Genomic DNA, 27,568 nt, shown 5'->3' with positions numbered 1-27,568 from the left:
ATTTAATGGCCCAATGTTTTTATTTTTCAATAAACTCTTGGACTGCACCACATTATAAAGAAATGTCTGCAGAAAATAGTTCCAAAACATCAGTAATGTTCATTAAGTTAAATCTAAATACATATGCTGCACAGTTTAAGTATGTTACTGTTATCACATAGGCCTACTACTTTAATATTCTTAAATGTTACTTAACATTAAGAATTGAAAGACATATCAGCCGCAGTAGACAAATGTTTTAACATAAACATTCAGACTTTTAAAAGAGCAGAATACCTCAATAAGTAAAAAAAAAACAATGCAAGAAAGACATTTAACATCAGAACATGTTTTCAAATCAAAGTATCCCAATGAACACATAGATGTTTAGTTTACAGGATTGTTATGGAATTTATTTCCTTGCCACCAGTTCCAGAAGAGTAGAGGTGATTTTGTCTAGGCTGTTGGAGTACCGAGGGCCCCTGTCCATCCTAGGTTCTCGCTCCATGTGGAGCGGAGGAGCAGAGTTGTAGGGGTCCAAAAACTTCTGGCCGGCAGGTAAGTAATCATGAGGGTTCATGGGTTCTTGAAACCTTTCAGGATAGCGTGCTGGCTCATCTGGATGGGTAGCAGGAAGTGTCCGAGATTGCCCGGGCAATCCAAAGACCTCTGAAAGACAAAAAATATGAAAAAACCCTAAATGAAGTGCAAAGGGAAAACAGGACATGAGATCATTCTCAATATAGAATAAATTGTCCAAATGATGAGTGTTAACTTACCCCAAATGCATGATTCAGTGAATAGAAAATCCTTTATTATATACGGTAGGGCTGTGCGATTATGGCAAAAATCATAATCACGATTATTTGGGTCAATAATTGATATCGCGATTATTTTGACAATTATTCATTGACCATTTATTGAACTTTAAAACAAATAATATTTTACCAATAAACAAGATCAACAAATATGTTGGAGCGCACTTCCAAAACCATACTAAACATATATTATTAATATGATAAATAAAAATAAATTAGACCAAAATAAATGAAATCAAACATGTTGCATTGCACTGTCACAACCTACTGAAAACTCCTTAACATATAGCCAACATTTTGGTAAAACATATTCAACATATTCCACTCAGTTAAACGTTGAAGGCTGGCCAACCATCATGGTCCAGAAGTAACAGGAAATAAATGTTGAACTACAATTTAAGACCAAATAAAAATGTTTAGGCCACCATGGCAAATGCTGGTAGGGCTGCTCATGTCATCTCTTAAAGATTTTTTGCAAGAAACACCAGCCTGTTTACATGGTCTGGTTTCAGAGATGAGCGCAGGCAGGTGACGATATTGCCACCTGTACTGAAGACCCTCAGCCACGCCCCGACACATGGGGTGACGCCAGCCAATCACAAAGCTTTGATGCGTTCAAGTGCATTATTCTGGCAAAGGAAGATTATGTTACAGGACATAAAACAGAATATTGTTGTTCTATTTTTAGACACATCTCGCGATCGACTGGTTGGGCACCCCTGGGCTAGACCATAGGTCTGTTGTGGTAGCAAAGTAGTCAGCTGAAGCCACATCTCTCTCAACTTCCCCACGGCATTTGTCATATAGTGCAGGCAGCGTAGACCTGCTGAAATAATACCGAGACGGCATCGCGTAACGCTTGTCCAACGTGTTGACAAGTTGCTTAAAGCCCTGGTTGCTAACAGTGCTAACTGGGCACATATCTTTAGCGATGTGGAATGTAATGGCACCTGTAAGATCTCTGTGTCTCTGCGAGCTCGTCGCGTAGGCCGTTGCTCTACAATGCGTCCTGAATCGATGACTGTGATGATGTGGTGGATGAAGTCGAGCGGGCATCTGCTTTTTGTTGTATTACTGCCCGGTTGTATTGCACTTTGTGGTTGTATTTCAGATGATTAAAGAGATTGGTTGTGTTAGCGTGTGGTGCCAACACAACCTGGTAACAAATCCTGCACTGTACTTTATTTTGCTCCACGTCGGACTCCTGAAAGCCAAAGTACTTGCAAATAGTGGAAATAGTTTGACCCTTCTTTTTAACGAGTTGCTGCTCTTGTTCTGACATCTTCGCTCGCGCTGAACACTCACAACACATGTCACTCCCACGTGGCCGAGTGGGCTTTTAGGGAGGGGCGAAAGCGCACCCAGCAAAATAATCGTATTTTGTCAATTATGCTGTTTTCATAATCGTCGCAAGCCATAATCGTAATCGCGATTAAAATACGATTAATTGCACAGCCCTAATATACGGTATATAAAGCACATATTATAAACTGTACCTTCATAGCGGCTTCTGTTTGACCGCCTCGGTTCCCTGCGTACAGGATGGTGGTATTCTTGAGTCCGCACGTCAGGGATAAGCTCATGCTGCTGCCAGTCTCTTCCTCTGTGATCTTCTTGAAAGAAGAGGTCGTCTGGTCGCCTCCGGTCTGAATCTTCTCTGAAGGTAGTCTCATACTGGTGTCTTGGAGACAACTCTCGGCCTGGGCTAAGGCTGTTGTAGTCTTGGGAAATGGATCCTCTGCCTTGGCTATTTTGCTATAGCAACCAAAACATGTTTCCTTATTAATTCATTGATTCTGCTTTGCAAAGAGGCAGAGAATAAAACGACATGTTCAGGTAGAAAGACTGACCCTATGCGGGGTGACACATACCACAACTTTCGCAGATTTTTTGTTCTTGAAGTCTTTCAGAAGGTCGCAGAGTTTGTTTTTCAGGAAGTGAGCCTCTTCAGCATTTTCAATTTCAATGTTTTTCTGATGAAAAAGGGAAAAAGACAGTTATGATGCCCTTGCAAACAAAGGCTACACAACTAACACATTGCTGCTTCATGTGTTATAAATACAAAAATGTGCAATCTTACCATCATATCAAAGACATTGCTTGACTCTGGGCCACCTCTTTGATAGCCTTCAGTATATTGTAGGCTCTAAAAAAACAATAGGTTTGACGTCACTTAAATAGTAATACCTCTGAATGCTCTTGACTTATTGGAAATGTTTGGATCACACAAATCAAAATCAATCCTACACAGCCACAACTGGAATCTAACGTTACAAAATGGATAATACTTTTAATATTAGTGTAGCCCACTAAATTATTCAAATGTTGATTTCAATTTTGCATTTCATCATGAATGACATTAGAAGATTACTTGAAAAATGTGTAACTTTCTAATCAACCACCTGAGATTCGATGCTGTCAGGATGTTGATGGATTTCCGGTCTAACATGTCTAGGATGACCACCAAACTTTGGATTTGGAGGTCTATACTCATCGTTGAACCTTAATTCAGAAAGCACAATTAAATTAGGAAGATTAAAACCGAAAGTATTCAGTAGACTAATTTAATTTCAACATTTTAAAAAGATATCAGCCAGCCAGTAACAGGGATAGAAATCTAAACCAGGTTCATTATCACTCACATCTCATTTGTCGTTTCCAACTCCTCGGCAGTGGCATCAGTGAAGCGACTCTTTCTTTTTCTTCTATTGTGGCCCTCATCATTAGCCACCCCCGCCAGGAAACGCTTGAACGGCTCAGGGATTTCAGAAAAGGCTACGACAGCTTCGTCTCCCCTCTGGGAGGTATCAGGTCCGGTTCTGCTGTGCCCTCCGGCCTGCACTTGATGTGGTTCTCCCATTTCATGACAATAATCTATGATTGTGTTAAACAAATGGTCATGCGACTGGCCACTCTCCATTGGTGTGGGTTGGACTCTCCTCTTGGTCTCTGGTTCCCAGGATCCTTCCCTGCCTGCTCTATTCATATCGTTATTTCCACAAGATTCCCTTTCTAGAGACCTTCGCTGTTCATGGCCTTCTTGGTACACCTGTTGCAAGGGTTGGTACTCGGCATGACCTTGGCTATGCCTGACTTCATCAGTGTAGAACTCCTTCAGTTGATCTTTTTCTTGGGGATTTCTTCTGTAAGGAGGGGGCTCTTCTGCGTAATGCTCTACATTCTGGTGATGGGGCATCTGCTCCATTGAATCATACCTTAAACCACCAACGGGCTCAGGTGCGCCTCTTCTTGGTGGATCTTCAACATAAGTATTTTCATACTCCGCACAAAAGTCAGGGTCCAGATACTCTCGTCTGTGCATTTCACTTTGCCTGTAATCTGCCCTCTGCAGCTCCTCGTCCATGCGGCCATGTCTGAGAGAGTACTCCTCCTGGTACATCGGTCTGTCTCTGTTTGATATGTGAGGGTCTCCTGGATGGAACGGGGGTGAGTTTGAGTAACCTGCAGGAGGCCTCTGTGTGTGAGAGTCCGGATGGTCCTTCAGTCCTGGGCGGTGTGTCGGCACATCTAGCTGCATTGAACTCTGTGAGGTGGTTTGGTCCCTATTATGCTCTTGCCTTTGGGGAACTAGGGAACAAAACTAAATGTTAGTTCAACAGAAAATATAACATACAATAACTCTCATATAAGCTTCTTTTTTTATTATATATACATTTGATGACTTTAAAGTATCACTTTTAAGGACGTATGCCTAACTTGCTACGACATCTTTTAATCCTTTTCTAACAAGAACTCCATCATAACTGCTGTATTTTATTCACATGCTTATGCTTCTTTGCATTTTTGCATGTGTGAAAAAAGGCTATTATTCCTTAGCTTTGTTGTGTTTTTGTGTTACTTGTTGCTAGGCTACATGGACTGAATAGTGGACATTGTTGACATATTGCTGTACTAATAATTCCTGCTGCTCTGCATCACTTGTGACTTGAGAAGCTCAATATGTTACTGTTCCTGTCTTTATGGTGTTTCTTGGTCTTCCGTCTGTACATTTTAAACAACACCTCATTGGTTTCAAAACATCTCACTAATGGCGCATTTCCACTGCAGCGGGTAGCCCCGTTTAAGCGTCCTTAATCGTCCTCAAGCGGCCAGGCCAGTTTTTGGTGGCCTTTCCATATAGCGTAGCACTGGCTAGCGGGTACTTTTTCCCTCTTTTTCCGGCCCCATAAAATCGTGGTTCTATCAGGCCAGGGCCAGGGCTGAACTAGTGACGTCAACACTCTCGACTGCTGATTGGTCAGAGAATCGTCACAAGATCGCGCGCGAGATCATCCCTAGCGTCGCATATATATCTAGAAGCAAGCTTGCAGCATTTTTATACACAGCATTTTTGTAAACGGAGGAGCTACAAAAACGGCAACGTCGAAGAAAAGCACACCGTGGTGGACCGAGGAGGTGACGACGTTCCTACATCTCATTGGGGATGATCAAATCCAGCGGGAGCTCGACGGAACACCTCGAAATGTGAAGCCGATCGCCCCGCCTACACTGCGTTGCTACCCCAGGTCATAAACTGTAATGGAAATGCGCCACGGCCTCGGACGGCCAGCGACGCAGCCCGAGGCCTGAGCGAGAACGCTTAGGGACGCTTAAACGGGGCTACCCCGCTGCAGTGGAAATGTGCCATAACAGACTGGAGTTGAAAATTATCCAGCTGGGTTATAATAAAACATTTACAGAAGTGTATCAGAAGAGAACAGTGCTTTACGGAGCGTCCACACAGCAGCGTGCGTTGACGCTTGGAGGTGGGCGTATCTGAAGCTTGGGGATTTTTTGCGAGCAACGCGACCAACAACCAATCACATGAATCTCCCGCCCCCGACATACAAAGCAATAGCAATGTTAAAACAAAGTAAACTGGATATAAAATCCCCAAACAGGCGAAAACCTACCAGTTTCACCCACTGTCTCTGCCTCCTCCCTCCATGCCTTGCTCCTCCGGTTTGTATCCCGGTAGATCAACAGAGACTGATCATACAGCACCGGGTGATTCACTACCGCTATAATGAATTTTCCCTCCATTTTTTTGAATATGAGGAAATGACCTGCGTAGTCTCTCCCAGCATACACGCGGTTTGATTGGCTAGCACTTGTACTGGCAGATTTGCATAAACGGGATTTCATTGGCTGACGCCTCCGTCGAGGCGTCAAAAGTTGAACATTGCTCAACTTTTGACGCCAGCTACGCCAGCAACGCTCCACGTTGCTTCCCAAAATGCAGTTCGGCTAAAAGTGACGTCACCCCATTCAAAGTGAATGGGCAGAAGCGTTGGAAGCTTCAACGCACGCCGCTGTGTGGACGGGCCGTAACTGTGCAACTTAAGTCAGACAGTTCAGCACTGTGTTTCCTGTAAAATACTCTAAAATGTCTTGTTTAGTACAAATATAGTTAAAAAATACCTTCAAAAATTAAAAACATACTTTTAAAAGAAGGGGACATAAAATGACCATTGGCTGATATTTATTAACAATATCAGCCCCACAAATCAGAAACCCTCTAAAGTCCCTCTTAAAATGTCTAGTCAAACTCTTACTTATTTAGATAACATTTCTATACATTATACATTCATGGAGGGCATAGGATATATTGTATGTAACCATGCCAATATCTTCTTCAGTTCATTATTACACAGAATTCACAGTAGGACTGTACCTCTCGATATGTTTAATTTTCTCTCCATCCCCTTTTTCCCAACTATCTGAAAGGCAAAAAAGTAATTATTATGATTTGAAAATAACATGTTACATTATAATATTCAACATGCATGGTTACTGAAATCTATGTCTCACCACTGGAGTTCCTCGTCCATCCTGTCTCTCGATTATCTCTGCTCTGGCTCGTATAGCCTTACCACTCTGGGTCAATGTGAACTGTTTATTCCGGGTCAGCAACTCAGGCCTCTTCGTTTCCTAAATAAATTATAAAAGTATGGCATTCTTACATTGTTTTTTGTCCTAAAAAAGCATGAGAAGACACTAGTTTTCTGACGATGTTCACAACGCTTTACCATATATTTCAGCCGGTGTTTACGTCCAATCACATGAAGGACTATAACCTGTAGGTGTGAAATCTGATGACTACAAAGCGTACAAGAGTATCTGGGGCCTGATTGTGGGTCACTCCAAGACAGCTCCTCTAAGTAGTCCAAACCTAAAAAACAGGGGAAAAAAAGCAGAAAAAAGTTAAATATGGATCAAATGAACATAGAAAAGTATTAGAAGTAAAAGAAGTGTATTAAGTTATTCACCAATGATGGCCTCATCAAGCTTTAAGTAATCCAGAAATTGGAATATGTCCTCAAATACTGGTACGAAGTTGCGTCTGATGGCAAGCCCTGAGAAACCCAAACACTGGTGGTTAGCAAGAGATAATAGCGAGGATAGGGAAGCTTTGCAATAGAGAGTTAATAATGCATTGTAAATAATTTGTTTTAGTTTTAGCTATACCACACTGTATCATTGTATATGGATTTAGAAATAATGAGAGAGGGAGAGATAGATGTTCAGATAGAGAAATAGACTAAGGGATAAGCAAAGACCGTTAGCTGAAGTAACAAACATTTTGTTTTTGACATCATATCCTGACATCTGAAATCTAGTTTCTTCAAAAAATAACCTCCACACATGCTAATAGGCATGATTTCCAACGTTTCTTCTTTGAACATTTCACTTGATTCCACAAATCCTGCTCTACTTACATCAGCAGGGAGATTGTTTCACATGTGGTGCATATCTTCTGTATCTCATGACTCTTTGGTGTTGCCGTGCAAATGTCCCCAGGTTCAGAAATGTTGACTAATCTGATTTTATGGTGTATAAACAAGTACATTGCAAGTAAAAAATTGATGACTGGGGAGAGGCAAAACAGCCTAGGCCTCCTGTTGCAACTCAAAGACAACAGCTGTGTAACGTTTAATCCACATTACCAAAAGTACCATCCCCAAAAAATCGTCACAAAAAAGCAATGTTTACTATGAGCATGACGCAGCTTGAGCATAGTTTTTTTCTTCAGTTTGAAACCACCTTCCAACAGAAAGTTGGACTGAACAGTCAGCAATAAACATTGTCTGTTTATTGTATGGAACAAGCTGTAATAATCTGCACTGAACACGAATTCCACCAGCCTGGCTGTGTGGTCATTAAAGATTCTTAAAGCTTGTTTTATGTGCATGGTTGCACGACCACCATTGTTGTCACTCAGTTAGTGCATCGGCTCCTCTGCAAGTCTATCGTCTTACAGTTAACCCGAACATCCTTCTGTCAGTTGAACCACAGAGATGTTGGTGCACTCACTGATGCTTCTGCACCACAATGATTTGTGAAGCCACTGAATGTAGCTATAGTAAGTTATGGGACAGCCATGTAGAAACTTACTGTGCCACCCAAATGTTTGCAAGTGCAACCCACTGTAATGATGGGTGAATACATTTCTGTTGACTCAAAGCCACCAGAAGAATATACACCCTCAGCTGGTGGCAACAGCGGATCTCAAGGTAAACTCCTCAGAAGAAAACTTAGCTAATTTAGCTAGGTAACCACATCATTGAGACCAAGAGGAGCATTCTCAGAGCCAACCAGTCTTGCCTACGGTGTCCGAACCAACACACCAGGCCAGAGAGCGAAGGAAGTGTCTTCCTAGCCAAGCTCACAGGGCGCCAAGCCTGGCTCACCTGCTAACCATGTCTAAGATGTTGAGTCTTGTCCTGGGGACACTTTCCCCCAGCATGATTTAACTACACGGAGCAATCATCTCACTGCACAAAACAGAGGGGAATGTCAGTTATCCACCATCAAAAACAGGCCGTGCATGTGGATCAGCTGCAGTTAGCTGCAGTTAGCTGCACTCTGGGTGGCTTTGGCTGGTTTCTGTACCGACAATGATGTGCCAGTTCTGCAACGTCATTTATTGCGACACACGCAGTCTGGCAATCACACATCCTCGATTATTACTGCTGTGAGGCGTTTTGGCTCAACATGTGCTGAATAACTGTCCAACATACAATATATAGCATGAATATAGACAAAATCACATTATATCTTGTAGGGAAAGGCCCCCCAGAAGATTTTTGAACCTGGGTACAGAATTTTTTCTCCCAATTCTGCCACAAGAGGACTAGTGAGGTTCGTCGCTGTTTTGGGGCAAAAAGGCCCGGGTAGAGGTTGTTCCCATTCTTCTCAAAGGAGTACAGTGCGGTTATGCAGGCCTCTGTGCAGGTAATTCAAAACTCCTCTCAACTGTTAGTAAGGTGCCTCAGCCAAAGCATGAAAACAGACCCAGACAAAAAACACATTAAGGTGTTTAGACATACTTTTAGCTAGAAGGTGTATATAAGATGCTGGCATAGATTTGTAATAGGGCTGAACGATTAATTGATTTTAAATCGAAATCGCGATTTGAAATGATGCGATTATCAAATCGCAAAGCCTGCAATTTTTTTTAACATTTCATTTTTTTAACATATATTTTTTATTCTTGTGTGTCAGTCATCCACACCAATCAGAAGTGCTGTGCTCCACATGTACCAGCCATTGTTAACCAATCAGAAGTGGCCCATGATAGAAGGTGATAGACAGATTGATCCAATCATCTGCCGATTATTTTTGAAAGTGCCTGCCCTTTTCCAAATGGCTTCCAATGGAGCTTTCCTATATGGTTTGGTGAAACAAACCATCTGAGTCAGGTTAGTAATGCTCCATCACATGTTTTACATCTATTACAGGGTGAATCTTAAAATGAAGCTTGACTTTAAAGTGGACCTATCATGCTATATTTGAAAAATATATTGTAGGGCCATACCTATATAAAACATTTCTGTGAAGTTTTTTTTTCAAAATACCAAACAGATCACCCATTGTAGCCATGCCTCATACTGCTCAAACCCCTCTTTTGAAGCCCTGTTAGAGAAACTCAGATTTTGGGTCCTTAGCTTGAAAAAAAAAAAAAAGAGGAGGCAGAGCTAATGCCTGATCAGAATTCTACCGGAGATAAAGTTACATTTGATTGTGATAAAACGCCATCCTGTTTAAACCACGTCAAGGGTTATTTCTGAAATAGTATGGAGCTCAAATGCCTTTTCTCTTGCAGGTTTATCACAAGGTGAGTTCCTTTTTTTATTTCCTACTTTTTAAACACATGCTCTACAGTACAGGTTAGCTCTGAGTGTTAGTGAGGCTTGCTAATGTGAACAAAGACGAGATTACGTTCAAAACACGTCAGGCATTGTTTCTGATTGCAATTTTCTGTGGGTCCGCTGCCGATTTGACGTCAGATCGGATGGACACGTCACAGCGGATGGAAATCTGGATCAGCTTTGTTGTAGCCCCGTTTTTAGAGATTTGGGTACGGAGGAAAAGAGAGAGGGTTGTATTTTCTGACGCTGCGTGAGTTCCCCGACGCACTGGGGACACATATTTATGTATAAAAGACATCACAAAGTGCATTTTGCATGATAAGTCCCCTTTAAAGCAACCCAACGGAAGTTTCATGTAAGTTTAGTTATTTCACTCGTAGCTCGGGCTGCGGGGGTGCTAGAGACGGGAGCATGTTGATGCAACCTTCCTAGCCGGAGATACAATAAACAATATACCTCCGTTGGGTCGCTTAAAAACAAATATCGTAAATCGAATCGCAATATTTGTCAGAAAAATCGCAATTACATTTTTTCCCAAAATCGTGCAGCCCTAAATTTGTAATAGTCCTCTGACTTCATACAATTTTTTTTTTTACAGTTGATGAATCTAGACATAAATGATGACCATTAAAACCAGACCTTGCTTACCTTCGTGTGTGGACCCAATTACGTGCCAAAATAGACAGCAAATATACTCAAGGCCTGAATAGGACAAAATGTCAAGGCTGGCGAGAAAGTTTACTTACCCGAAGCAATGAGGTCATCCTCTTTCTGCCAGGAACGAAAAGAGAGCAATAAAAGTTAAGTCAATCAGTGGTGGGTAAACAGGACAATGGTTCACCACTGCTTCAAACAGAGAAGGGGTTATATCATGGAAACACATTCTTCTAAACACAGCTCACTTGAGGTGTGGTAAAGGTATATATCCTCAATTGGTTTGAAACATAATTTAATATTTGAGGCTTTCTTCGTGGGAGAATGTTAACTGTTTAAAAACACATTTAATTGAAAATGATATTGTGGTGGTTGACCCGATAGCCGAAAGGTTACGGCGCATACCACATGGTGAGCAAATAATTCCCCGGTCCGATTCTCGGTAGTAATCTCAAAAAAAAAAAAAAAAAGGTATATTTTTATGTAGAGAATCAGTATCCTGTTTTTTTGGACCAATGTTCAAATCCTTTTGCTTAAGCGCATAACAAGAGTGATTGTGTATTGGGAAGTATAATCTTTCAAAACGCGACTGACCACACATCAGTACTGTGTCACGGCCCGTCCACACAGCGGCGTGCGTCGAAGCTTCCAACGCTTCAGCCCATTCACTTTGAATGGGGTGACGTCACTTTTAGCCGAATTGCATTTTGGGAAGCGACGTGGAGCGTGGCTGGCATTGCTCGCTTCAAAAGTTGAGCAATGTTCAACTTTTGACGCCTCGACGGAGGCGTCAGCCAATCGAATCATATGCCAGTACAAGCTCTAGCCAATCAAACCGCGTGCTTGTGTGTCTGGGGCGGGAGATTAATGTGATTGGTTGTTGGTCGAGTGTCAGACACGCCCGCCGGCAAGCGTCAACGCACGCCGCTGTGTGGACGGGCCGTTACTCTGTATGCATCAAGTGTAGCCACTGAGGATGGACTGAAGATGCTGAAGAGCTTATGTAGCTCCCTGGCCCATTGTGGACAATTTGTTATCAACTATAATTCTTAGCTCTCGAAGAACCATCCATATGTAGTCTTGCGTCTCAGGACAGCAGTCGAAACTTCCCACAAAAACAGGAATGTGCAGACTCCCTTGCGATTGTCTCCTTCGCATAACATAAAACAGAATAATACAAGAGAGTTTTTGACATTTCCATGCGCCTTGCCTCGGAGTGCTGCAGCTTTTGATCGGATAAAAGCCAAAGAAGAAGATTTGCAAAAATCTGTATAAGTCCCTGAGCTGGCAAGTTTTCGAAAAGGCGACGGAAATATTTTTACAAGTGCATGTGAGACAGAGGTCTAAGGATAACCTCCATGTGACACCAAGAAAATAACTGTTCCAATGGTGTGGTATCCATAGTTTTAAGCTGTGTTTTTGTTGCCTTGAGTCTCAATACTTGACAGACGTGGAAATAGAAAAATGTAGGTTGAGCTTAAGATGATGCCTTCAAGAAAGCAGAATCAAAGAGAGACATCGGCCCAACCTAAATGTGATAGTATGGCGTCTTCATGTGCCACAACCTTACTGCAAGTTGCACTCTTCAAAGACATGGCACTCCTCCAAAGTCACCAGGACAAATGATGGAATAACAGAAGAAATGTGGAAAACCTTGCATGTTGACACTGATCTGGTACCACAAAATGCTTACCAGCTGTGACAGTGATGCTGGTATTGTTTTCCTAAAAAAGTGGTCTGGAGACTCCTACTGCATCAGAATCATTTTTTGAGTACTTTTTGAGGACGAGGTGTTAATGTATCTGTTTTTTGTTAAGAAGGTAAAGTTGATGTAGTTGACAAATGAGGGTCGATTCCTAATAGATGTGGTCCAAGCAGGAAGGGTGAGGGGGTCATTGCATCTCCCACTCAACACCCCTGACCCAATATGGCGTCACACAACAGGTGTGTAATTGGGATCAAAATAAAGATGAATTTTGGCAATGAGGGGGTTGGTAGTTGTAAGGGCATATTTTCGTCACCCACTTTGCATCCCTGGTCCAATATGATACCATCGCAAGAGGGTCTCTGGTATAACTTTGTCCCACAAAATGCATGGTGTTTGGCTGGCAGAACAAAAGCAAGTAAGGTAACATGATTGTCCGGCAGTGGCTCAAGTCAGTAGGGGCTTGGACTGGGAGCTGTAGGGTCGCCGGTTCAAGTCCCCAACCAGACGTAAAATATGGAGTGTGGACTGCTACTTGGAGAGGTCCCAGTTCACCTCCTGCCCTGCCGTGGTGCCCTTGAACAAGGCACCAGACACCCCACTTCTCCCATTGCTCCTTGGGCGCTGTACACTAGCTGCCCACTGCTCCTAGTACTAGACTCCTGGTACTAGGATGGGTTAAATGCAGAGGCCAAATGTCACTGTGTGCTCTGCATGTGTGACCATTAAAGAGGGTTTCATCCCTCCCAATTATATGATACACAGCGGGCAACGTAGTGGTGGCAGTGTTGTGAGCTTGGAAAGATGGTGACATTTCACATATCGCTGCTCCTTATTTCCTGCTGTGAATTTTTATATTCTGTGGAAGAGTATAAAACATATATATCCTGTGGAAAATCTGATTGTTAAAAAATAAGACATGGCAAAAACAAAGTAAAGTAAAGTGACTTGTAAATGTACTCATGGTTGTATTAGCTACATAAGTATAGACACATTTTACAGACTGCATATCTTTCTGAAACAATTAGTTGTGTTTTGTACCTTTATATGTGTTGGTACAGTCAAGTGTATCTTGTACAAGGTATCACCCCTTATGGATTTTTCACAGACCTGGATTCAAAGAAAAAACATAAAACCGTCAGTATCACAGCTTTTTACAATTGTAATGATTTAGATTTAGATTCTTTAGAAGAAGTACTTGATCTTAATTAAAAGTAGAAATACCAGAGTGTAGGAATACTCTGTTACAAGTAAGAGTCCTGCATTCAAAATGTTACTCAAGTGAAAGTACATAAATATTGTCATCTAAATATAAGTCGCGAAAATAAAAGAACTCGCGATGCAGATTGACTCATTTCAATAAGTAAAATTATAATATATGCCTCTGAATTGTAGTAGAGTACAATTACAAAGTAGCATAACATGGAAATACTTAAGTAAAGAACAACCTCAGAAAAGTACATTACTTGAGTAAATGTACTTAGTTACATTACACCACTTATAACATATGTAAGACATCTCTACGTATAACACAGTACCAGTCAACATCAACTCAAACTACAGCCTCGATAATAACCCCTATGCATGTTGTTCACTCACTAAAACACGCTGCATTCATTTCAAAACCGAAGCTCGTGTAAGCTCACTTGAGCTATCTCACCTTGCACTCAATAAAGTTAGCCTCCTCTTCGTATGGTGTTTCGAAGTGGTCCATTGTCTTATTTTGTTACACTTGTGTTACCTGAATTCACAAGAAAACCGAGAGTTCCTAGGTTAGCTAACGATTAGCTTTACTGGCTAGCGGACGCAACCACGCTATCGTTACTTTTTACTTTAATGTGGACCTGCCGGTGTTAATTTGGCGAAAAGTAACGAATGAGAGTTTCTGTAGTTTATAATTATTCTATTCAATCAGGTTTACAGATGTGGGGAAAATGCTACGATGGCTAACTGTTATTAATACTTCCTGTGTGTTTGTGCACATTTCGCCGTAGGAAACACCGGACAAGGTGTTTTGTTCCTAGCCTTACACATTGACACGTTAAACAATATGCAACAAATATGCATTATAAAATAAATATGTATCTCAAGTGTCAGCTAGTAAAAACCAATCAATTTGATTTATATTGATTTATAAGAATAACTAACTGTTTTACTTGACAGTTATGTACACTCTGTTACACTAAAACGTGGAACTGTATAACTGACATGATTGTGTGTATTGAGTCTTTTTACCTTTGTTTCATTACATTTCCTTTTGTTACAATTTGATTTAATATAGGATTGTTTATTCTATTTATAATTATGTTTGATTTAATATTTCTCCATACCATTATGTTGAGTAGGCTACATATCAGCATTGTTTGTATTTGAACGTTTTTTGAATAGTTTGAAAAACAAAAGTGGATGACTGTTGATGAATGCCTTTTCACACACCTGTTTCCCCCTTGAAAGGATAATAACATGCAATCACATCAAGAGGACAGAGCTGCAAAGATTTTACATTTTCTGTTTATTTGGTTCTAAGAAGAATTTGCTTCATATGTACAAAAACAAACAGCTTAAGTCTGGCTTTGGGCACCTATCAAGCTGTGTGAGGCATATGCACAGCATTCAGTGTGGACTTAAGGATACATCTATGAAGCAGTATGATACAGTAACCAAGACAACAGACTCCTTCTTTCAGGACAATGGAGGTCTGAGCAACAATAAAGATGTAAAGAGAAACTTCAGTAATGTATTTTGATGACCATTTCACCATCAATTACAGGTATAACTCCCATCATTGAAATGCCAATGTGAATTTGTACACTGATCCATAAATGATTCTTGTCACAAAGAAGCATCATGTAAATGATAATTAAACAATTTGGTTTGTTTTCAGGGACATGGCTTACTACTCAGCTTCACAATATGGTTTCCTACTACTAGTACTTTTCTTTTATCGCACTCCATAAAACACCGATCTATAACCAAGAGAAAGACAGATTCATTTACAGATATAGTAAAAGAAAATGATGACAGTTGTCCAAAAGATCAGAAATTATTATAAAGGACACACTAAAGGGATATTCTCTGGTGCATTATCTTCAGTCACCATAAATACAAAAATATCACACCAGCGTCACCCATGCCACTTTAAAGCTGTGAAATATAGGGGCCAAAGCATGAAGGGCCTGATGGCAATGAATCAAAATGTACTGATAAAATACGGCACAAAGAGATGAGCTCACAGAAAATAAGACATTTCTGTTATTTGAAGCCATATGGATGAATAATGTGTTAAAGACATAATGGGAAAAACCCTCTTTCATCACACTTTCCAAAAATAAGAACAGAGGATTATAGTCAAATATTTAGGAGTTCGGTGAGATGTTTCAGTAGCAGGAGGCCACCAGTATGTGGCCAGAAGGAGAAACTTCAGTCAGTCAAGAGATGTGGAGTCGTCATGGAAGATTGTTCAGACGCGATCGCAGCTCCTTCCGAACCTGGGTCACCCTCGCCAGTTTGCGTTTGTATTCCTGAAAAAGTCAACAGCAAAAAAAAAGTCCATCAGAGCTCAGATATCTTGAAATTTGAATGATATTGGTATTTTTAAATGTTCTCTCAACCTCAAAAGCAATTTTTTAAAACAATGTATGGCAAAAAGATAACATAAAAATGGAAATGATATATCAATCATGTGATAAGATTATATTGCATATTGCTTTATACAATGTGATGTTACCTAATGGTCTAAGTGAATTCTAATGGAAGTGTGGATTTTTCGTCGAAAAACAATATGCTGAGTTATCTCTCACATTAAAATGTTATTTGAAAACCAACACATATATGAATTAGGTTTGGTGAAAAAATGTAATATATATGTTTTGGTTATTACGCTTTAAAACCATTTAAACTCAATGACAAAAATGTATCACTACTTTTGCCACAGCTCCATGACTGACTGCAAGTTCACTTCCATCTTTAAAAAAAAAAAAAGGGAAGATCAAAATAAAAATGTTTAATAATTGATTTTTTCATTACAAAGTGGGTTCAAGTTTTATATTTATTTTACCGTCTGTACTAAAGACAACCTACAAACACTGTACGGTAGTGGCACAATAGACTAAGACAAATATATGCACTCATTTATATTCTTTAAAAAGACCCAGTAACATGGAGTGACACTAAAATCAAATGTATTTGTTTGCCTAACAGCTGATGCATGTCGATGTGGTGCATTTCTTCACCATGTTCATTATGAAAAATCCATCAATTTACATTATGTTGTATATACTAACAATACCAGGCTATATAATCCTGCTTTGTACCAGAATTCATAAAAACCTTGCCTCTATTCTAAGTTTGACCTGTAATATGAGTTTTCCTGTATTTGAGCTCTACCCATTTTAATGAATTAATCTCAATTAAATGTAACAATGAGTGTGTAGGTAGCATTTACTGTGTGTCAATACTACATAAAGAAAATAATTCTGGTATTAAAGACCATCTTTCAAATTGTGTACAATGCATTTACCACCAGAATCTGCATGTGTTACAGCAAAATAAAAGCACTCACAAATCAGTTTATTTTTTTTTTTCATTTTTTTTTTTTTATTACATAGAGTTGACTGGTTGAAGATACAAATTTGAAATACTTCATCCTCTCGGCCACCTGTGGATAAAGGCTGGACAGTTATTCTCCCCAGAACAATGAGAAAACAAGAAACTCTGTTGCCAATTTTTCCATTTCTAGTATTTTGGTCGATACTTACCTTTTGGGAAGTAGATATGCATTGAGTTAACATCGAACTGACTTTAAAGTTAAAAGAACAGGAATCATTGATTTCAAGCGTATCTAATCAGGTTTTTCTAATGCCAGCACACCTGACCATCAATTTAAATCTACAGTCTGCCTGTGTTGCTGAAGCAGACATACAGTGTCATTGCAGAACTATGCAACATGCTGAAATACATGAAAACAAATGTTAGTTCATAGGAAGTCTCAGTAAACAGCTACATGGAACAAATAATCAATAACATGACACAAAAGAGAGGCAGAATCCTGCACTGGGTCAGATACTGGGTTAAAACATATTTATAGAATTTCCCTGGCAGCGGTTACAATAAAATGCAGGCTGCAGCAGGTAAAAATATATTTGTTGTGTTCTCTGTAAAAATAGGAAATAATCAAATGTAAATAATGATGCAGTATTTTCAACATGCAAGTCAAAGCTATTGTTTTTGTTTTTAATGTGAAAAAAAGGATTCCGAAAGTTAGTGACTGTGTTCAATCAAGCGTCAGTGTGTTTTATTAACATGTCAGGATCCAGATTTCACATGATGATAATTTTGGGTCACAAGTCAGTTCAGTGCTGAACCCTGGGGGTGCAGGTTTCCATAACTGGACTCGTGTAGGACTCTGAGGTGAGGTAGACAACTCATACAGTATTTAGAAGAAAAAAAGTGATTTACGCACTTCAAGTTTCTGCTCGTTCTGGGTCAGGCCGTCCTTCTGGCTTTGAAGGAAGACCATTAGTGTGCGTGTGAGCTGCCTCCTGTCATCAATCTCTGCAGCCAGGCGGCCGCTGTAGTCTGCTAGCAGCATGCAGGCCTCCTCCACCAGCCGGGAGAGCCGCTCTCCTGACTCCTTATCTAAAGCACAGGAAGCACACACAGAGCAGGGCACCATGTTTAAACATTATCAGCCTAGAGGGCTCAACTGGGGGTCATTCAGTTATCCATCAATACTGGTGCAATGTAAATAGCTGCTGTATAATCAATCATTGTTTCCTATGGAACACTGAGGCATTTTAGCCCATTTAGATTTTTCTAGTTTCAGTGTTTTGCTCCATGACACTTCAGTTTGTTTGTAATATTTGTTTGTTTAAGTTTAAGCAAGGGTGCTTTGCTTCATAGCCTTTTAATGTACAGTATGTCAGAGTGAATACATTCATTGTAAGTTAAGGGATGGTTCTTCACGCACTGACTTGACCTCTAGTTCATAGCCATTTTTATTACACTGCCATTCCTTGGTATAATAGATTATCAAAACTCTTAGATGACACACATAGAGGAGGTCCCTCGTCTTTAACTATTAGCAGTTGATTTACTAAGTACTAGAGAGGTAACGATTTGGGTCGATAAAACGATTAAATGATAGTAAATCATTGATCAAAAGTGAAAACATCTATACATATGTGTGTTAATGAGCCATGGAACTGACTTGTGTGTGTAAACAGAGTATAGGATAGTTTTCTGTGTCCCGCCTCCTACCTGTTATACTGTGAAGTAGCGACATGTCGTGCACCTCAGCAGGAAGGGAGGAGATTCGCTGACACAGCACGGAGTCGCCAGAAGCTGCATTTTCCAGCTCCTGCAGGGCTCGGATTAACTCTGCTGTCTGAGGTGGAGGGAGGATCAGAGGCAAGGAGGGGAGGTTGGGGGAGCAAAGGGAGGAGAGAAATTAAGAAATAATTAAGTTGCAGTTGACATTAGTATAACAAACAAACAATATTAGAGAGGTGGCAGAGAAAGGAAGTATTATGATACATTTCTTGCAGAAGCAACTTTATCATTATTAAAAGGAGGATGTGGTTACGCTATACCCTGTATTTATGGCTGCATTGTGTGTTGAGTAAATCACCTGTGGGGGCTCGGTGGGGGAACTCTGAGAAGCAAAGTCCTCATCAGCGGGTCGGATCTCCTCATACGACCTCTTCTTAGCCTTCTTCGCGCCATCTAGGAATTACAATGTTATTGGAAATGTTTGGATCAAACGAGTCAGAAACAATCTTTGAAACTGGAAACCAATTCTGAAATAGTATGAGGCTAAATTAAACGTGAACGACGAAGCCACGATAGTTATTTGGTCACATCAGCTTATTGTAAATCATGTTAACTTACAGAGGACTTGTGAGAGCTGATCCAGCAGGATGTTCTCGTACACAGCTCGCTCCTGCCAGATGGACAAGACCCGACCCAACTGTTTCTTACAGCCCTCCTCTCCATCTCTGGAGCGGGACATACAGGTTAACCAACTTTAAAAAACTCTGATGGAAGGTCTGGACAATACATGAATACAATGTTATTAACTCTTCAGTAGAATGTATATCAATATGTTTAGGTACGTCCCATCAGGTAAATGTAAATCAAACCTAAAAAAGGCACAGTAAGCAGGATTTTCATAAAGATAAATATATATATATATATATATATATACCTGTTTACATGTTTGAATGCCTCAACGATGACCGGAGCAAAGTCCTGAGTGAACTCTGGTCCTTTCTTCTTGCTGTTCTGAATGACGTCATTGGCCAAGTAAAGGAAGGTCAGCTTGCGTGATAACGGAGCTGCAAAAATTAAAATATACAAACATACATATATTACAGTTAGGCATTCTGTAATAACTTATGAGTGAAGTTTTAGCTTAGTAGTTAAAATAACCTTCTAAAACTACATATTTTAGTTTATTTAAGTCTTCATCCGAGAAATTATTTCAATGGAAAAAAATGTAAATGTTCCCAACCAAGCAAGAACATTATGTACTGAAGTAACTATGTTCTGAGTATCAACCACAGCAAATTATAAATCACAATCCATTAATGGCAATTTACTCACACAGTTTATACTTCGTTGTAGCAACACATAGGGCCTTAGAGAGGGGTTAGGGCAGTGATAGAAAGCTGGCTCTTTATTTACATTAGAAGAAAAAAAATACTTTCGTGGATTACTTCATTTTCATTGTGAGTTAGAAAATGGTAAGCGGGCCACCCAGTAAACCATCTGGTTGGTGTTCAGTGTTTAACAATTTCCTTTTTTTGGGTTATTTTGTACTATATTTTCGCATGGCTTGTTTTGTATGTCTTCTATTAATGGCACAGTTACATCATACAAGTAATGGTGCATTCTCCAGAGAAATGTGTTATCTCTGCCATTGCACACTGCTTTCAGTCCTCAGACACGCTCCTAAAATACAACAGCCTCTTGAGATATCATTAGGCTGTTAACTAGCAGTCTCAGGAAAACCGTGCCAGTAGTAGAGAATAAGCTACAACTACAGATATATCAGACATTCATACAACAGGCTTTTTCAATCTAATTCAAAACAATATTAACAACAACTCAATCTGTTTGTACTGTAACCTAATTTAGTCAATACATTGAGTGAACCCACTAAATTGTACTTTTGTGATTCAATGTGGATAAACATTTGTACAGTCTTAAAATGGAATTGCACTAACACTGACAAATGTAACGCATTCAGTATTTTGTTTGTGCAGTTACACTTTTTCAAACATTGCACCATGGCTTTTTTGAATATTAAGTTGACATTGCAAATTAAAAAAGGTGTTAAATATTCAGAGTCTCATAAAAAAACGTCATGTTGCCGCATAAATGCTCGATGGAGTTAAGCATTTACAAGAAAACGAAATTATCATATGGATATGACATCAGTCAACTTCAATACACTAATGTACAACAATACTCATGTAACTTCTTTTTTCTCAGGTTATCTCCTGGATAATCCTTCAGCATTATATTGTCCTACACTTGATTATGTCTTGCGAACTTAGTTTTTGTTGAACATCGGAAGTTGGTGTGTTTTAAAGATATCATTTAAATTAAAGTCACCTTTGTGGATATTTGCATAAGAAGAGAGGGTTAATTCATAAAAAAACAAATTCATAAATGAACGCTTGAGTTGTCTCACAACGCCCATAAGCTACAAAAAAAGCAGGTCAATCCCATCAGCTAACAACAACAGTAGCTAGAGTATTAGTGAACTGCATTTAAGCTTAAATTATTGATTGACATGTTTAAGTGTCTTTAACAGAACAGTTATGGAAGTACGAAATCACTGGAACAAAAAGGTGAAATAAATTAACTGTTCAGCAATCTATAAAGAGAACATAAATGTAAAGTTATTTTAAACATAATTATAAAGCAATAAATGCTGCAAAAATCGACTGTTCACTTGTATTGCTGATTTTGCACTGCCATTTGATTTTTCTAAATTATACATTATCAAATACAGCTGCCACAAACACAACCCTCTCTATTTTCCACCATACCCAAATCTCTAAAAAAGGGGCTGCAACGGATCTGATAAAAACTGATCCAGATTTGAACACTGTCCTGACGTCAGGACGGTGGCGCTACGGCTATTGGGCCAACTCTCCACCTATCAGGGGAATGTGGGGTTGGGCCAGCGCTGGAGACGCTATATACGCCATGTGCCAGACCTGTAATTGGCGCTGTAGTCTGCCACAAAAGCAGCGAAGAAGACTTCCCGCACATGGTTGCCCTTCTGTTTATTCTCCGCTGTGGCTCTTTTTCTCCCTCCCCGAGGCAAGCGTTTGTTCTATTTCGTATATGGCTTCGCCCTCTAAGGCTATCGCTATTGGGTAATCCCCCTGCGCCCCCGCGCAGCACTGAAACACTTGTAGACCACGCCCCACCCTCGGGCTCCCTTCCGGTATAAATAGGAAGGAGGCCCGACAATCTGCTTCCTCTTTTCTTCAGCAAACCACGGCAGTTACTGAAGCACAGAACAAAATTCATCATCATGAGCAACAACTGCGTCCGAGATTGTCCCTCAAGTGGCTCAGGATATATCATGAGCTATGACCAGCACGCAATGTGCGAATCCTGCCTGGGGCCAGAGCACGCGGACGCGGCTCTCAGCCAGCAGGTCGCTTGCTCACATTGTGCCTGTCTCCCATCAGCCGACAGGAATCGAAGAGCGGACGCTCTAGCTGCTGCGGCCGAGGAAGACGATTGGTCCGTCCAGGAACAGGTGGACGGCAGCATGTCCCTGGAGCCGAGTCCCGGGCAGGAGTCGGACGACTCCTACCCCGTCTCCCTCCATGGTTCACCGTGCGGTTCTCCCCTCCCTCCTCTCCACCGGACGGGGGAGACTGAGGCGGAGCAGGGTACTGGTTTGGCGGCCGAGCACGCAGTCCCCTTCTCCGTTGCCGGCGTTAGGTGGCATCATGGTGGAGCTGCCGGAGATCATCTGCAGGGCGGCCGCCTGCAGAGATCTCCCCGTTCCCCTAGGTCGGGAGAGGGTGGCTCTGGACGACATGGCCGGAGTTTTTTTCCGGGTTCAGACGGGAAGGAGTGATCCGGTCTGGCCGCGCTTCCCCGCCATTAGGAGGTACCAGGAGGGGGCGACGGCGAACCCGAGGACCCTGAGGGCTCCGGTGTCCACCTTTGTTCCCTTCACTAAGGTGGAGGGATTCACGGAGGATTGTTTCCCAACCACCCCCTCTCTGGAGCCGAGCCTGACGGCGTTCTTTGGGGTTAAGCAGGCCAACTTGATCGCCATACGGCGCCCTACGTTGGCCTCCCCCAAGGACCAGTATGTCGCCCCCCAGGCTGACCGGGCGCATCAGTGTGCGTTTCAGGCGGCGGCAAACAACATCGCGTTGCTGTCCAACTCAGTGGTGACGCTGGTGGAGCGATCCGCCACCTTGGCACCAGAGGAGGCGGAGGAGATCGGTAAGGCGGCCAGCACGGCGCGCTCACACTGTGCGCGTCCGTTGCGGTCACCCAGGCGAGGATCGTTGCGTGGATGACGCAGATCCAGTGCCACCTCTGGCTGCAGCAGGCGGCTGTCACAGAGCCAGCCAGAAAGGTTTTGCTGGACGCTCGGTGGAATCCATGAAGGCGGCGGCGGAGCAGGCGGACGACATCCGCCAGCACGTTGGCTGGCTCCAGCCTGCGGCGAGGTCACAGCGGCAACAGCGCCCGCAGCAGCAGCAGCGGCCAACCCGGCCACAGCGGCAGGCGGAGAGACGCCCACAGCAGCCGAGGCGTCAGACTCGTCCGTCGGCGGTGGCAGGGGCGCCTCCCCGCATCTCCGCCCCCCCGCCAGCGGTGGGTCAACGGGGTGTGAGGTATTCCCGCTCGTCGGCTGCTCCACGAGAGTTCAGTCACCCCCTGACGAAACGTTTTCTGCAAGGAGTACGAAGACTCAGACCGGTATCACGCGCACTGGCGCCTCAGTGGGATTTTGCTTTGGTGTTACGAGCACTAAGCAAAGCCCCATTTGAACATTTAGAGCAGGTTCCCCTTAAAATGTTATCAGACAAAGTAGTACTGCTTTTGGCTCTAACATCAGCGAAAAGGGCGAGTGATTTGTCTGCTCTCTCTGTGGCTCCGTCATGCCTCCGGATCCAAGGAGATGGCAGCTCGGCTGTGTTACACCCTAACCCAGCCTTTATGCCAAAGGTCATCACAAGCTCTTTTAGGTCAAGAGTGATCACCTTGGATGGGTTTTTTCCGCCGCCTCACAGGTCGGAGGAAGAAGCCACATCTCATCTCCTCTGTCCGGTGCGTGCGCCGTCTTGCTATGTGGCGCGCACGGCTGCCTGGCACCGTTCTCAGCGCCTGTTTGTGCACTATAGAGAGCGCTCGATCGGGCAACCTCTGTCTGCACAACGGCTGTCACACTGGCTGTGTGAGGCGGTGTCACAGGCATATGTCTCCTCTGGGGTGGAGCCCCCGGAGAACATCAATGCGCACTCCACCAGAGAAATGTCCTCCTCCACGGCTTTGCACGGAGGAATGTCAGTGGAAGACATTTGCACTGCTGCATCTTGGTCTTCCCCCTGTTCATTTATTCAGTTTTATTTGAGGGATGTCTCCCATTCCTCTGTGACACACCCTGTACTGGGTGTCATGTCAGAGTGAGTGACATCAGGGATCCAGCTGTGCGCCTCTCGCCTGCCTCCGGCACGAGGAGAGAGCCTCCTTGTTCCCTCTTATAGGAGGGATGTTCCTTTTTCCTCTGACACACTTTGTACGGAGTGTCTTGTCAGAGTGACGGAGCGTCCACACAGCAGCGTGCGTTGACGCTTGGCGTGTCTGAATCTTGGGGATTTTTTGCGAGCAACGCGACCAACAACCAATCACATGAATCTCCCGCCCCCGACATACAAAGCAATAGCAATGTTAAAACGAAGTAAACTGGATATAAAATCCCCAAACAGGCGAAAATCTACCAGTTTCACCCACTGTCTCCCTCCATGCCTCGCTCCTCCGGTTTGTATCCCGGTAGATGAACAGAGACTGATCATACAGCACCGGGTGATTCACTACCGCTATAATGAATTTTCCCTCCATTTTTTGGAATATGAGGAAATGACCCGCGTAGTCTCTCCCAGCATACACGCGGTTTGATTGGCTAGCGCTTGTACTGGCAGATTTGCATAAACGGGATTTCATTGGCTGACGCTTCTGCCGAGGCGCCAAAAGTTGAACATTGCTCAACTTTTGAAGCGAGCAACGCCAGCAACGCTCCACGTCGCTTCCCAAAATGCAGTTCGGCTAAAAGTGACGTCACCCCATTCAAAGTGAATGGGCAGAAGCGTTGGAAGCTTCAACGCACGCCGCTGTGTGGACGGGCCGTTAGTGACGTCAGGGATCCAGCTGTGCGCTCTCCTGCCTGTCTGCACGCAGAGAGCTGCTGTTCCCCCTCTATGGTCGCGGGGCAAGGTGGGACCTTCGTCTCTACTTTCTCACAGCGGCTGGTATGTATTGTTCCCAGCCTTTATCCCTTCAGGGAACATAGGCATGTTTGCTATGTTCAGGTACGGTGATGCGCCATTAAGCATGGCACAACAGGCATGGGGTGTTATTGAGCAGGTGTGTCTGTGCTTCTAGTGCCGGGCGGACCCAGTGGGGCGCAGACTACATCATGCTTCGCCCTTAACCCAATAGCGCTAGTCTCCGGGATCCGGAGTCGAGGCTGATCCTCTTGCTGTAGTCCTGTGTCTTGGATCCTCTATCCTGAGTTCTGGATTAAGTCGTGGACTTCGGGTCGTGGCTGAACCTGTCTCTGCGGTCCTGCCTTGGGTCTCGTCATGCTGCTTCCCTGATGGCTTCCACAGGATTGTAGCTGACATCCTCGTGGATTAATCTTCTTATTACAGACACATGCATTTCCTAACATTCGGTCTATATGCTGTAAAATGTATTATCTCTTCGATTTACACACGGCATCTATTGCACGTCTGTCCGTCCTGGGAGAGGGATCCCTCCTCTGTTGCTCTCCCTGAGGTTTCTCCCATTTTATTTTTTTTTCCCCTTAAACTGTGGGTTTTCTCTGGAAGTTTTTCCTTGTCCGATGTGAGGGTCTAAGGATAGAGGGTGTCGTTTTTCTCATACTGATATTCTGAACAATCTGTGCTGTAAAGTGTCTGTAGGCTATTTTTATTATAGGTACAGCACTTTGGCTCGACCAAAAATCGTTTATAAATGTGCTATATAAATAAAACTTGATTTGATTTGATTTAGAAGGCGAAGCCATATACGAAATAGAACCAAAGTTACCTACTGTAACTCCAGCTTCTATGAGTAAATGGCGTAGCCCTCTAAGTGCTGGGCTCGACGAATAGCTGAAGAAAAGTTATTTTGTATGGGAGCAGATTGTCGGGCCTCCTTCCGATTTATACCGGAAGGGAGCCCGAGGGTGGGGCCCACCTTGCGGGTGGGCGTGGACTACAAGTGTTTCAGTGATGCGCGGGGGCGCAGGGGGGATTACCCAATAGGGATAGCCTTAGAGGGCTACGCCATTTACTCATAGAAACTGGAGTTACAGTAGGTAACTTCAGCTCCCGCTGCTGTAATTCAATGCAATCCCCGTTGAGGCAAGCACTGTAATTCTCTCCGGTTAGTCCACCAGCAGATAACAAACACCCACCTCTCCGCCTCTTCCAAGGAATGAGGGGACCGTGCGGCAGAGTTTCAGTTAGGTTTCCTTTCGCCGGTCAAGATGTCCGTTAAAGTTTAAATCTTCCGGACAAAATTAGAAAAGTGCCGGTCAAAGGTCTTCTTTGTTATTTATTGAGCTTTAAAACAAATGAATAACGACTCTATATAATAATATAATAAAACACGGAGATCTATTTTTCTCCCCCTCTTCTGACTTGATCAGAGCATGCTCCCCTCTTCTGCAGGGGGGCGTGGTCAGCTGCAGCTCACAGAATCAGCCCCCTGCAAAAACAGGGCTGGAGAACAGCAAATAGAGTGAAATGAGGCATGGCTAAAATACATGATCTGTTTGGTATTTTGAAAACAGAAACGTATAAATATACCTTATATAGGTATGGCCCTACAATATATCATTTAAATATAGCATGATAGGTGTCCTTTAAAGCTGGTATTTGCGTTAACTTTAGTATCCCAAAGATGTGGTGCAACAGTCCTCATTCTGGTCACCTGAATGCTCTCTTTTGGTCTCCACCATCTCCTTGGGGAACCAATTTGTCTCATCAGGTGCTAACTGTTCTACTGCAAATACAAATATGTTGCTAACTTTCAAAGTGTGCCCTTTGCTACCATTAAACCCTAGCGTAGTGCATATCTACAGTGGGAGGGTCGCCCACAGACTGTAGTGTAAGGGGTCATTTTGAAATGATCGTGATGCATAGTCTGACGGCCTTTATTGTTGTTTACAAGGGCTAAACATCGCTTTAAAAAGCCATAGCGTCAATGCACATATTACCATTAACTGTATTAGACCTAACGTGTCCAACACATAACCAGACTGATGTTAGATAAATAACAATAGCATGGAGCAAGACTTCAACGTGACGGTTAGCCAATGCAGGCTAACGTTTCTGCAGGAAAGTTAGCTAGCCTTTCTGGGCTAACAGCGACGCGGTGCCTCATAAGTTTTTTAGCTAAGATAGTTGGAAAAAATATGAAAACACAACAAACAATGCTAACTTTTAGCCAGCTCCTGCACCATATGGACGATTAGTTGTTTGTACATTGAATAAGCATTTCAGTGTTGTTGTTTTTTTATTAAGGGGAACTAGCTAGCTCCTGTCGACCTTACCTTTTTTCAGTTCGTTGATCCAAACACTGACAATGGTCCTTGAGTGTTTTCTATGATGAATGAGCCACAACGACAGCGTCTGCACACTTTGTTGTGAGTTGCTGAGCTCAGACAGTTTCTTTTCTAAAGCTGCCTCAGAGAAAGCTGACATTTTGACACGGTCGTAGGTAGAACGAGGCAGCCTTCAGGGTTCTCCCAGATGTGTTATCTACTGCAAGTTAGCCAGTAGCGTTAGAAATGTAAGCCCTACAGATTGCATGTTATACGTAAAGACTGGTTATAAATGGTAACTAGCTGCAGCCGTGCTCCCAGTAGTGTAGGCTGGCTGCCTGCTGGTTAGCTCGGGGCTAAACCACAGCAGCCTGCAGGAGCTGCTTCCGCACGGCAGCTGTGTTGCGTTCAAATCAGAGGGAATTTACAGATATAGTTT

General features: G+C 42.6%; 2 protein-coding genes across 3 annotated transcripts; both read right to left on the bottom strand.

Annotated features, from left to right (window-relative positions):
- Nucleotide 1: 1 nt before the first annotated feature.
- Nucleotides 2-14,284, bottom strand: si:ch211-13c6.2 (uncharacterized protein LOC100000125 homolog). Of its 2 annotated transcripts, XM_034241201.1 has the most exons (13): nucleotides 13,969-14,284; nucleotides 13,350-13,418; nucleotides 10,696-10,720; nucleotides 7,067-7,153; nucleotides 6,827-6,969; nucleotides 6,609-6,728; nucleotides 6,472-6,517; nucleotides 3,440-4,385; nucleotides 3,200-3,299; nucleotides 2,878-2,943; nucleotides 2,669-2,770; nucleotides 2,294-2,552; nucleotides 2-648 (listed from the first exon to the last, which is right to left on the bottom strand). In XM_034241201.1, exons 1-13 carry the CDS (start codon nucleotides 14,020-14,022, stop codon nucleotides 392-394), a joined length of 2,274 nt encoding a protein of 757 aa, XP_034097092.1. In that variant the 5' UTR covers nucleotides 14,023-14,284; the 3' UTR covers nucleotides 2-391. The 2 variants fall into 2 exon arrangements, with proteins under 2 accessions (XP_034097092.1, XP_034097093.1); XM_034241202.1 differs by lacking the exon at nucleotides 10,696-10,720 and having other exon boundaries at nucleotides 13,969-14,281.
- Nucleotides 14,285-14,801: 517 nt separating this feature from the next.
- Nucleotides 14,802-27,530, bottom strand: LOC117563032 (regulation of nuclear pre-mRNA domain-containing protein 1A-like). Its single transcript, XM_034241163.1, has 7 exons — nucleotides 27,139-27,530; nucleotides 19,513-19,642; nucleotides 19,197-19,303; nucleotides 18,937-19,031; nucleotides 18,567-18,693; nucleotides 17,770-17,945; nucleotides 14,802-15,829 (listed from the first exon to the last, which is right to left on the bottom strand). Exons 1-7 carry the CDS (start codon nucleotides 27,287-27,289, stop codon nucleotides 15,755-15,757), a joined length of 861 nt encoding a protein of 286 aa, XP_034097054.1. The 5' UTR covers nucleotides 27,290-27,530; the 3' UTR covers nucleotides 14,802-15,754.
- Between the last annotated feature and the right edge of the window lie 38 nt (nucleotides 27,531-27,568).

Source organism: Gymnodraco acuticeps, unplaced genomic scaffold (assembly GCF_902827175.1).
Source record: "Gymnodraco acuticeps unplaced genomic scaffold, fGymAcu1.1, whole genome shotgun sequence".
Taxonomy (NCBI): domain Eukaryota; kingdom Metazoa; phylum Chordata; class Actinopteri; order Perciformes; family Bathydraconidae; genus Gymnodraco; species Gymnodraco acuticeps.
Note: the sequence above shows the minus strand (reverse complement) of the source record. Positions and strands in the feature narration are given on the sequence as shown.

Bases quoted from the DNA above. Each gene is read 5' to 3' on its own strand.
- si:ch211-13c6.2 (XM_034241201.1), bottom strand. From the start codon at position 14,022: ATGGACCACTTCGAAACACCATACGAAGAGGAGGCTAACTTTATTGAG. The intron at 13,419-13,968 runs GTGAGATAGCTC...CTTTGAATCCAG, and splicing joins CTAACTTTATTGAGTGCAAG to GTCTGTGAAAAATCCATAAG. The intron at 6,518-6,608 runs GTGAGACATAGA...TTTGCCTTTCAG, and splicing joins ATGGACGAGGAACTCCAGTG to ATAGTTGGGAAAAAGGGGAT.
- LOC117563032 (XM_034241163.1), bottom strand. From the start codon at position 27,289: ATGTCAGCTTTCTCTGAGGCAGCTTTAGAAAAGAAACTGTCTGAGCTC. The intron at 19,643-27,138 runs GTAAGGTCGACA...TAATTTTTGCAG, and splicing joins GATCAACGAACTGAAAAAAG to CTCCGTTATCACGCAAGCTG. The intron at 17,946-18,566 runs GTAGGAGGCGGG...CCTGTGCTTTAG, and splicing joins GCTACTTCACAGTATAACAG to ATAAGGAGTCAGGAGAGCGG.